Source organism: Lichenostomus cassidix, chromosome 14 (genome assembly GCF_008360975.1).
Source record: "Lichenostomus cassidix isolate B80296 chromosome 14, HeHo_3.0, whole genome shotgun sequence".
NCBI classification, from domain to species: Eukaryota; Metazoa; Chordata; class Aves; order Passeriformes; family Meliphagidae; genus Lichenostomus; species Lichenostomus cassidix.
Genome location: NC_139495.1, coordinates 917706 through 929459, shown reverse-complemented (window position 1 = coordinate 929459; position 11754 = coordinate 917706). Strand labels below are relative to the sequence as shown.

The 11754-nt window shown below is 46.2% G+C and overlaps 1 protein-coding gene across 12 annotated transcripts in view; it reads right to left on the bottom strand.

Annotated features, from left to right (window-relative positions):
- The window catches only part of ARHGAP17 (Rho GTPase activating protein 17), a 40052-nt gene that overhangs the window by 3284 nt on the left and 25014 nt on the right, over positions 1-11754 (bottom strand). For 5 of the 12 annotated variants that reach the window (XM_085074277.1, XM_085074281.1, XM_085074280.1 and 2 more), the window contains exons 8-21: positions 11593-11661; positions 11360-11441; positions 9317-9444; positions 8816-8927; positions 8212-8293; positions 7698-7778; positions 6935-7048; positions 6499-6590; positions 6218-6374; positions 6063-6080; positions 4764-4988; positions 3149-3309; positions 1915-2502; positions 925-948 (exon numbers count right to left, since the gene is read on the bottom strand). In XM_085074277.1, the coding sequence (XP_084930403.1) occupies positions 926-948; positions 1915-2502; positions 3149-3309; positions 4764-4988; positions 6063-6080; positions 6218-6374; positions 6499-6590; positions 6935-7048; positions 7698-7778; positions 8212-8293; positions 8816-8927; positions 9317-9444; positions 11360-11441; positions 11593-11661 (1932 nt within the window). In that variant the 3' untranslated portion in view covers position 925. The remainder of the gene's footprint in view (positions 1-924; positions 949-1914; positions 2503-3148; positions 3310-4763; positions 4989-6062; positions 6081-6217; positions 6375-6498; positions 6591-6934; positions 7049-7697; positions 7779-8211; positions 8294-8815; positions 8928-9316; positions 9445-11359; positions 11442-11592; positions 11662-11754) is intronic. The other 7 variants (XM_085074283.1, XM_085074284.1, XM_085074276.1 and 4 more) reach the window with 3 other exon arrangements.

The following is an 11754-nucleotide window of genomic DNA, read 5'->3' as shown; positions in this document are numbered from 1 at the left end:
AAGATTCAGAGCCCAACCTTCCTTCTGACTTCAACTTGGGAATAAATTATCCTTGTATTTTAAATATATTGACAAAAGTACAGTCAGGAAAAAGCCAGATATTTTAAAAAGCAAAGCTACTTTTTAGCTTTTTAAGCAGCTCATTTACTGCTAGTTTCATCATGGAATCCCACAATGGGCAGGGACACTTTCTGCTATCCTAGGCTGTCCTTGGACACTCCAGGGATCCAGGGGCAGCCACAGCTTCTCTGGGCAACCTCTTTCTCCAATTAACAAAAACCCCAAACCATTTCCAACCTGACTTCTCAATCCAGTACTCATTCCAGTGTCCTTGCTGCAAACAGGTACATTTTGAGCTAACTCAGGCAGGCAGCTCTGCCTTGCCCAGCCTGCTGGGCAGTTTTTTCCTCAGCAGCATCCCAAGGGCTGAGCAGTGGGAGTGGAGGTGAGGATGAGCTGGGGCTGAGCAGACAGAGCCATGAGTGAGGCTAGGGAGCCAAGGTGCCACAGTGCTGCTGGGGCTGCTCTGCCACGGGTTTTGCCAAATAAACTCTGAGTGATTAAAAATAACTGCAACCCTAAAGTGAGAGCTACATTAAAATGTAACCATAAACCACCAAATTGCAGCAAAAATCATATTTGCCTGCACTGAGGAGAACAAGCCTGTTGGAAATGGGTGACTCATGACACCTGACTTGGAGACTAATCTGGGGCTTTGGTGTCAAGTGTTCCTTCTTCAGGAATAACTTAATGCTCACAGCCTCACTGCAATGAAGCAGCAGAGGCCTCAAAGCCTCTTGCAGACAGAATGCTATGGAGGGATGAGAACACAGGGCTGGCAGAGCACAATTCCAAGCGCATGTCCAAACTGAAGCTACAAACAGGAGCAGTTTAGCTGCAATGGCAGTTTCTGTGAGTACAAACCTTATTCGCAGTAACCATCCCCACCTGTGAAGGCATTGGGGTAGAGCTGTTAGGCAACAGAATTGATACTCTGCATTCCAATACATTAGTCTAATTCTAGAGAAGCTGCAGTGTCATGGGAAAGTTTCAACCATTATTAATTATAAGTAGATTGAAAAGCATTAGTCTCCCACACTCAGTATCTCCTTCCTTCAGAATTTCCCAGAGTAAGCAGCAACTCAGCAGGAGAACATTCCAAAATCTGCTGGTTTTGAATGGCCTCAGCAATTACATTTAAAAAAAAATAAACTTCATCAACTACCTTTATTAAATTACCATTATCCCTATCAAACTGGTAACTACAAGCTTCATGAAGTTTCAGTGAGAAGACAAAGTTTCTCTTTACTTCATGATTGCCTTAAAACAAAGATTGCACTTAGAATGAGAAACTCTAAAAACACTGACCTAAGAACTACAGTTTAGTACAGGCGACTCTTCAGCTTCTGGATGCCCAACTTAAAAGCACATCAGAAGCCTCTGTTCCCATAAGGTAAAACATTCTCTGCATGTTTTGCCTATTAGAACACGTGTCAGTGACCACTTCTGCCCTCTTCTTATCTCAGTATGTGCTGAAATCCACTATCCTTGGCTACATCTTCTCCCTCCTCCAAATATTTGCTTTTTGGCAACAGATGTACAAGCAGAATTGACTGCCAAGATGCTGAGCTGGAGACAGCCCCAGCAAGCTGCTGTCATGGTGCTCAGCTTCCAAACAGGAAAAAAAATAACAAAAAGTCCATCTCCACTCACCCCCAAACACTTCTGCCTCAGGAATGACACCCCTGTGTGCAGAGCAGCTGGGTGGGCATTGAACTGGAAATGAGCTATTATGGAGTATTTTAACTGCCATTTGTGCTTCTCAGTTTCCCTCTACATTAACTCCCAGCTACAGGCACTATTTTCTTCACTGCCAGTCCCTGAGGAGACAGGGGATAGGAAGGATCCACTCACCTGTGACTATTTTGGAAGCTGTTTGCGTGGGATTTGCAAGCATCCCATCTCCAGGCAGCTGAGAGGGAGGGTGAGGCGGAGGGGGGACACTGGGTCTGTTCCTGGGCTTGGGGACAGGCCGTGGCCGGGGCAAGGTGCCACTCTGAGGTAAACAGGGAGCCTGGCAGGGCTCTGGAGGTGCTGCCTGGGAGCTGCTGGGGTGCTTGCCCAGAGGAGGGGTGTCGGGAGGAGTCGGAGTCTGCGGGAGGGAGGAGCAGGGCTGCTCTGGTCCGTGCTCACTGGGAGATGCTTGGCTGCTGCCCTTGGGCTGCAGGGGAGGAGTTGCCTGCGTTGGGGGCTGCGGGGGTGGGTGGCTGGGAGCTTGGATTGGGGACAGGCTGCTGGAGTATCTCCGAGGTGCAGAAACCTGGGCAGAGGAGGTCTGGGCTGCTCCGGGGTTTGCGTGTTGAGCAGGAGGAGAAGAGCTTCTGGCAGGTGGTTTTGGAGAGACAGAAGGTGGCTGAGGAGCTGGGGAAGAGCTTTGGCTTCCTGGCTGCCCCGGGGGGGGGTTGGCAGGTTTGGGGGGGGCTGGTGCTGGCTTCTTCACAGCTGTGGAGAGAAGAGGGGAGATTCCAGCATCAGGAATGAGGGTTTTTCACAGGGGCACACAGTGACAATGGCTTCCCACTGACAGGGAGTAGGGCTAGATGGGATATTGGGAAGAAATCCTTCCCTGTGAGGGTGCTGAGGCCCTGGCACAGGGTGCCCAGAGAAGCTGTGGCTGCCCCTGGATCCCTGGCAGTGTCCAAGGCCAGGCTGGACAGGGCTTGGAGTAACCTGGGACAGTGGAAGGTGTCCCTGTCCATGGCAGGGGGTGGAATGGGATGACCTTTAAGGTCCCTTCCAATTTAAACCACTTTGGAATTCTGTGATTCCAAACCAAGCTCCCTAAGAAAGCAATTAGCAGCACAAAAAAATCCTCAGGTATGTTATCAAAACAAAACAGTGCATTACCAAGTACACATATTTACTAATCAATAGCTTTTGAGAGAGTTTGTTGAACAGCACTGGTGACACTATCACCATTCAGAGTCCAAAAGCCACAGCTGCTTTACAGCCAGGCCTTGGGGACAAGCCAAGAGATTTAACTGCTGTCTGTATAAGGGCAGAGATGCTGATAAAGTTACTTTAGCAGCATTTTTGCAGTGCATCAAGAGCTGGAACTTAGCGGCTTGAAAAGCAAATCACCACCCACCTCTCCTCAGGGCGTGGGGACTGGGACCAGCAGCGTTCTGGGGCTGGGTGACAGAGAGCTGGGAGGTGCTGGCTGCCTGGCCCGGGGCAGGGCCTGCCTGGCTGCCGTTCCTCACCGGGGGAGGAGTGGCTGAAGACGTGCTGTCCTTGGATTTGGAGGTACTGCAAATGAAAAAGCCCATGTTAGAGATGATCTAACATGCCTTGCCTGGCTCAGCTGCTGCTCTGTTACAAACCGTGCTGTGGATCAGACAGTAGGGAACAATATTCACTGGAAGGGTTGTCAAGCCCTAGCACAGCTGCCCAGGGAAGGGATGGAGTCCCAGTCCCTGAAGGGTGGCTGTGGCACCTGAGGACACGGTTCAGTGGCGAACACTGGGGCAGTGCTGGGCTGACGGCTGCAGTGATGATGATGATGGAGGATGAGCCAGCTGAGGTGGTTCTGGGCAGGGTCCTCTCCTCTGGCTGTGCACCTGCAGGCTTCTCTCAGTCTCTATATTTAGAGTCACCTGCAGCAATGTAACCCTCGAAAGGACTGACTTTCACTCATTTCTGCAGGCACTCTGCAATCCCCATTTCTCCAGATGCTGTTACTGTGAGCACTTGCACAGAGGCTGTGCAGATTTTAAGTGCAACTTTCACACACGACCCCCAAGGTTTCGTTTCAGCTGCTTCTGCCACAAAAGCCATCTGTGGAGGAAATACTGATCTGCAGGGGATTTCCCAACGAGCTGGTTTTGTAAATCTGTCACCTGAGAACAAGCTCTGTGCACAAGAATCGGTGCTGCATCCACGGTGGGGTTTCACCCTGAGATGCTGAGGTTGACATTTGGAAGAGCTACAGGCTTCACATGTGGTTTGTTACAGCTCTCAGACCACTGAGGGGCTGAGAAAAAAGTGCTGTTTCCACCAGGGGGAAGTCAGACTGCTGCAATTAGCCTTGGAGTCCAGGGACACAACTGCAGAGCTTCAACAGCAATTAAATAGTAAAGAGCCTGTGTACATACTTGTCCTAAAGAAACTAATACTGGAATATGATAAACTGACTGCCAGCTTCCTAGTAAGCAAGTCTGCTCATCACTAACACTTGCCACAGACAAATAACAAAGCAAGACATATCCAGATAACACGTACAAGAAACACCAAACAAGACCAACAGGTTTCTGGTATTGCCACCGTAGGTTTTGCTCTTTCAGCAGCAAACTGGTATCACCCATGTGCACATCTCTAGAGCATCACCTGGGAAGGTCAACGTGGGCAGTAGAAATATTTTTCTGTGATGTATTTTACATCTTTAGATGTGTTTTTTATCATTTTTTCCCCCCAAGAATTCCATTATCTTAGAAGATGAATTCCAGAACATCCAGAATCACGGATGTTATTTTCTACAACCAGTTCTGGGACATCCAGAACCACAGATGTTATTTTCCAAGATCAATTCTGGAACAGCCAGAACTCTGTGTGTTATTTCAGAAGACAACTCTGGAGCCACACAGATGGCAGCAGAGCTCCTGCACAGCCCTGCTGCCCATTCCCAGCAGGGCAGGAGGTGCCAGCCCCAGGTGACACCAGTTTGCTGCCCGAGCTGCTGCCAAGCCGCTGCCAGCGCCTCTTACCTGGCATCCTCAGTGCCCGGAGCCTGGGGCTGCTCTGCTGGGGCAGCAGAGGGAGCAGGGCCAGCCCCGGAGGCAGGCTCAGCCCCGGCAGGCTGGCAGTGCTGCTCGGGCCCCGGGGGCTCGCAGGGCGGCAGAGGGGGCTGGAAGGCGGGCGATGTGAGCTTTCTGCTTACAGTGCCACATCGCCGCGGGGTCGCGGGGAACTCCAGCACCTTCACACCAAAGCTACAGAGAGAAGAGAGAGTGAACACAGCGGGCAGCCAGCCCCAGGGGCTGCACAGCAGGACTCTGGCTGTCCCACCCCCAGACAAACCCCGACATGCGAAGCAGCGACAAGGAAAGCTCCACAACACCATGTTAAAGCTTCCAATGGCTGCACGACACCGGCGATGTTAAGACATGCAACAGGATTTGGCTTATCCCAGCACAGGGATAAGCTCAACATCAGTGGACAAAACTGCTCAATTACATTTGGAGACAAACATTGATGACAATGAGGTCAGAGCACTCAGAACTTCACGTGTAAATACAGACATTTCCTTACATACCGGAGTAGCTCCCCACTAAATGTATTCTGCCACATGAATTTTGTTTCTATCACACACTAAGTTGCAGTGAAGATTCAAAAAAAGCTACTTGATACAGGCTGTGATTTGGGGGCTGGAATGAGGTATCTTTACAGTCCTTTCCAAGCCAAATCATTCTGATTCTATTTGTGTTTCAAGGAGAACAATGGAGAAACAAACCCCAACACTAAGAGATTTTAGAATGCATAGAGCACATTCACTGTAGAATTTAATTTTATTCTTGTTGTGTTAAACACTGAATCTTGAATTGATTTTCTTCCTCCTCTGTGAGTGCTGACAAATTTGCATGTGGCTGGTCACAGCTAACAGGTAACAACATTTGCATCAACAGCTAAGAACAAGCACATCACTTGAATACTCATGATGAGTGATAATAATGAACGTTACACTACACGTTATATGGGGAACAGCACGTTTTACTGGGATTTTTTAGCATTCTACTGCTTGCTGTGGCAATACTGTACCATCATCAACTCAGAAGTCTTATCATGAAGGCACCAGGTAACACCACCTCAGCTTATGGGCTTTGAAAGAGAAGCCATGGAATACCAGAAGTTAGAGACTGAGAGATGCTACTACAGACACTTCTGTTCCAGTGAATCACAGACCCTCCCCCAAATCTGTACCAGGAGAATGGAAACTGGGAGCAGCAGTATCTGCTTGGGATTTATCATGCATGGAATGTAACTGGAAGGAAGTAACAGCACATTACCTTTGAGCCATCCTCAGGCTGCAACAGGAAATAAATCACTATTGTTATCTACAGGATTTCCATTAAATTCCTCTCCTGACACCAATGAAAGTGTCTGATTAAAGCGTCCTGGGAGAGGGCTAACAATGGACCCCTAACCTGAGAATTACACCTACCTCTCCTTCTTCAGCAAATCCCCTTCCATCACAGTCATGCTCAGAGGCCTCTTCCTCTCCAGTGTCCCACATTCATAGTCATTCCCAGTGTGTGACAAGTGATTGGAATTAACAGCAGGAAGTGCCACAAACGCCCCAGACACATTGAAATCCTCATCTGGAAGAAAGACACACAGAATGCCTCCTAAAACACACATATCCCACGTGGTGCCTCACTGCACAAGCCACTGCAGGTTGACCTGGAGGGTGATGTGAAGTTGCTGAAGTGTGGCAGAACTCACCTCCAGGGAAGAACCAGTCTGCATGCTGAATAATGGGCTCAATAACTGCTACCACATGCACTGAAGTGGCTGCTGCCATTTCAGCAAGGGATCTGCAGGAGAGATTTGAAGAACACTTTTATTCAGAGTTCTAGCAAAGCAAGAAAATGAAAATTACTTCAGATTACCTAAATAACAACTTGGGCTAAGCATGATGGATCAATCAGTGACAGAGAAAGAGCAACTGTGCTGGACTCCAGACTGTTCAGGAACATTCCCAGCTTTTGAAAACACCCCTAAAAACCTTTCTGCCTCAAAGGACCTGGAGAAATGGGCTGAAAGAACACCTGAAATACTTCTTAGGTAAACAGTCCATTGCTATGAATAGACTAAGGCATTTAAACCAATCCATTCTACAGCTTCACCCAGCTCTGTTTTGTAGCTTTTAAGAACTCACCCTTCATTCTTTGCCCACAACAAGTTGGGGCCCAAGACTATGGCGATGTTGCTCGGTGTCATTTTGTTAACATCACTGTTCTGGGCAAGCTTGGCTAAAAATTTGATTAAATACCTACAAAAAAGGAAAGAACTGATTAACCAGCAGGAACTAGGAGCATTTCTTGTGGAAAGCAAGGAAATAAAAATTCAAGAACTTGTAAAGAGAGCTCCCAACAGCACAGAAATGAGACAAGCAGCCTTCTTGCCTGGCAGCTGCCCAAGGCTTCTGCTCCTGAATCATAAAAGTTGAATTGGGTAACAAAGAAAGCACCTCCCATCTTAGCAAAAGAGAACCACAGAGTTATTATATTTCCAGCAAAAACCACTTAGTTTCAGCTAGTTTCATGTCCTGTAATGGAAATTCCATGCTTCTAGGAATCACCAGAGTTGGTTTTGTTCCGGTTCATTTCCAAAACACAAAACCAAAAGGAAAAATGAGATGTTTAAGATAGATCCAGGTGATTTCTAAGACTGGACATTACAGCAAAGAGCAGAGCATGACCCATAAGCAGAAGGGCTCTGTGCATCACTCTTTCATGACAGTCAATAGTGAATTAAGTTGACTGAGAACACTACCTATGCATACCCCCTGCTGCACGAAATAAGATGCATTTTTATAATAATCTCACTGAATCTGGCCAAGAAAAGCACACCTGGATTAGAGTTTAGGTTAACTGGCTTTCAGGTGCAAAGCAGCTGAGCTAAGAGATGTTCACACCTACCTGAAGTTCACACGGTAATGCTCAGGTAATCTGTTACAAATCCTCCATAACTCTTGGAGCTTCTTATCCTGGTCCTGAATACTGAAAGGACAAAAAAATGCCATAACATCTTACATAAGATCAGAAATCTGTTGTTTCTGCAGTGACAAAGAGATGTTGGTATAAACTTCCATTTATGTCAAATAAATGCAGTTTTGTGCTCAGTAAGCTGCTAGTCAGATCCCTGAATTACCTCTGCCTGCAACAAAACTGCTTGAGCATCAACAGTACTGTGCAGCCAGCAGCCTGAAGCAGCCCTTGTGGTTAAACAAAGTAGCTATTTCCAAACATTCTGTGCAATTTGTATTAAGCTTTTTAGCATTTGACATAATTTTTTACCCGAAACACCTATTAGTGAAAAAATAAGTAACTGTGTGAGCTTGGCTGCTTCTTTTTAATCCATCTATGAAGAATCAAATGTGATAAAAATATGCAGTGTGATTTCCCATTCTATGGCTATTTCTGGCATGCTTACTTTGCAGCTTGTGTCCACTCCTCATACAGGCTGTAGGTCATGAGAGGCTCTGGCAGCTCCCGCAAGTAGGATTTCAGGGCACCTGCAATGCACACAGGGACAGGTTGGCTCCTCAGCCACTGCCTGCAGACCTCAGGGAAAATTCTGCAGTTTTATCTGTGCAGTAGGTCCTATTACCAGGGAAATGCTGGCAAGAGCTGACACTTGCACAGTGTAAGTGCTCAGATCTTAGCACAAAGGCTCTGTCAGTAATTAGTGCAATTTAACAGAAACATGTGCTGTAAAACTCTGAACCATCTCTTCAGGACAAAGAACTTTTCAAGACTGTATTAGAGGTCTCCACATGGCTCTAATTTACATTGATCATGTTAACACTCTTGTCATAAGAGGAAATGTGATAGCTGGGTCATTATTACACACCTTTGCCACAAATACATCAGGTGTGATCAGCACAGGCACCCTACACTTATCTATGTCAAATTGTGCAATAAACTTTCACCTGATTTTCACTTCTCCCAGGTTAACTGTGGAGATAACACCTGAGCAGCACGAAGTTGTGTTGTACCAATTTACACCTGGTGTGGATTCAGAACACTCCCAATACCTGCAACAGCGTGGGGATCTGAGTAAAACTCATCAAGCTGGGAAGTGGAACAGTCCAGGGCAGCTTTCAGCTTTTTTAACTTGGAGGCTCCAGCAGCAATTCTGAACAAGCCCTGCATCACAGAAATAAAATGTATTGATTGGTAATCACATACTGGCACAAACAAGGAACAGCACCAGTTTTACAGCCTCCTTCTGAACACTTCAGCTTTGCTGCCTTCCCCTGGCAGTGTTTTGACCCAGCTGGCCCTTCATGTGTCATGTCACTGCCATCTGACCATGATTTAGTTCCCTCCCACCCTTGGCCCATCCCTAATTTTCATCGTATGTGCATTCCTCTCCAAGATACTTCAAACAGGGCTCAAGGTTATTCTGTTGCAAAACATTTACCAAGTACATTAAGGAATTAATTACTTAAGCAAGGAGTCAACAGACACCAGCTCATGAACCTGACTGGGCTCGTTTTCCCACCCCTCCTGGCCTGTGACCTGGAATTACCCACCTCCTCTCTCATGCCTGTTTCCAGGAGCATCATGACACAGGCTTCGATAGGAACGGCAATCTCCCGCCCGCTGCGCTTGAGATGCTCCTCCAGGGGAGTTCCAAAAGCTGGCTTTTCAGTCCATTTGTCTAAGTTGAAGAGTATCAAAACACTGAGCAGAATATCTCCCAAGCCCCTGAATTACAGCCCAGGCAAGAAGAGAAGAAAGCTTCTAGAAGAGCACAGAAAGGTTCAGACTACAGCGGGAGTTTTACAGCCCTTGATTGGTAAAGTCCCTTGGATCATGAGGAGAGAGAAAATGAGGCTGCTGGTGGTCAAGAAAAAAATACTTCTGCATCTTTCTAGATGGAATATCACATACAAATTCTGTGTAGAACTGGAATTATAAATAACAAGCCTCAACACAAGTGACAGCACAAGGCTGCACCTTCCAGTGACACTGATTTGGCTCCAGTCTGCAAGAATCCGTCAGGAAAATTTTGTCCAGATTGCATGACCTGGCCTGATTTTTGTTTTAATCGTATTTAAGGTGAATAAAAACTGAGCTGTTAACAAAAAGTTTATTCCTTAAATTTGATTCCCTAAATCAGCAAATTAAAATGGATGTTAACAGCCCCAGTGTATCACATCAGAACTACCATGGTAACAGCCCAGCACTGTAACATCCAAATTTTCAATTTAATTCTTCAATTCAATTGGCACAAGTTTCTCCAAATTGAATGTGAATTTCTTCTTTCCTACAATTTAGGTTCTGACCCATTTCTGCTGTTTTAACTGAAAAAAATGCAGATGTAAAAGGTTATTGTTAGTACAGATGTGTTATTTCTTTTATGTAGAAAAGAGGCCAAGAAAGACAAAAACTTCAGAGGAGTTCAAAGAGTGCTCTGAAGGCAAAGTGTTTCTGCAAAGGATTTAATTCACCCTTTTTCTTTACAAAACCACATCAATCACATCCCTTGTAAGGTTTTAGTCTCTCTCATTCATTACCACGCCATGAGATGCACATGGCATTTCCCAACTTCCGCAAGTTACAGCAAACATTAGGAAAAGAAACCTCAGGAATTGTTCAAAGTCACAACTCCCATCCCTGGAAATGTCCAAGGCCAGGCTGGATGGAGCCTGGACAGTGGGAGGTGTCCCTGCCATATCCCCACAAACCTTCTGTACAGCCCTGCTGAGCTGCTGCACCACCATGCCCTCCTCTCCCACACTGACAGAGCACAGATATTCCATGCCATCTCCCACAAAAATCCTATTTATTTATGTATTGAAGTAGCTCATCTTTTACAACCTGCATGTGACCCACAGCTGAAGATACCTGAGCCTTGCTCAGCACAGATTCTGTTTTTCCTTGCACTCTCTTCACCTGTTTCTCCAAAGATTCAGGGACAGTAGAGCCAATATTTTGGAAAATAGTTTCCAAAACACACAGTGCATCTTCATCCCCAACCATCAGTGCTACACCTTGAGGTCCCACTGACAGTGGAAGCTCAGCAGCAGTTCCAGCTCTTCTTAGGGAAGAAATGAAGCTGCACAATTCACTTATTCCAACTGCTGATAACCAACACAAAAACCCAACTCTCCATTGTCCAGAGGGCAATGCACACTGGGAAAGAGGACTGCACAAAATGAGGGGAAAAAAACCCAAAACCAAACTCCTTAAAATACATGGAGATTTCCTGATAATCACCTGTAATCACTCAAGAACCAAACCGCAACAACAACACTTTCATTGGCCTAAAAAGCCAGATGTGACTCAGCAAAAGGGCAGAAGGAAAACAAGTAAGCAAATAGAAAAACCCTTCCTTTACCCTCCTGGGTATCAGAGAGACCCTGAATATTTTATTAGTGTGTTAAACATGGCTGGAGAACTCCAGAGCACACGAAGATGGAATTATGCTTGGGAATGTAAAATTGTTAAGCAGATCAAAATGGCCTTATTAAATCAGTCTGCATGCAAGAGAATCAGGATAGAGGAGGAGAATATTGTGCATAGGTGGCACAGGCAAGGAGAAGCATCAGCCAGAGCACAGGTTACTTTACCTTGATGGGCTTGAATTTCGGGTAGGACCTTTTCTATGACTGCTAATGCTTTTCTATGGTAATCTGCTTGTGCTTCTAATAACTGAGAACAGAAGCCACATTTTAAAAACAAAAAGAGCATTAGCTTCTGACGAGCACATAAGACTAAAGGTTTAGCACACAAAATGTCATCTCTGAGAACTGAGTGTCTGTGCCCAGCTGTGCTGCAGCAGAGTCCCACTGCCCACACTCACCATCACAAAGCAGCGAGCATATTCCCCCTCCTTGGACACGAAGCTGTACATGTCTGCAGCCAGCTGATCCTTTGGGAAAGATGCAAACCAGGAGAGCAGATTTACTCATTTCAAATGGTAGAGAAAAGCAGATTTATTGAGTTTATTTTGCCTGTGGGAAGT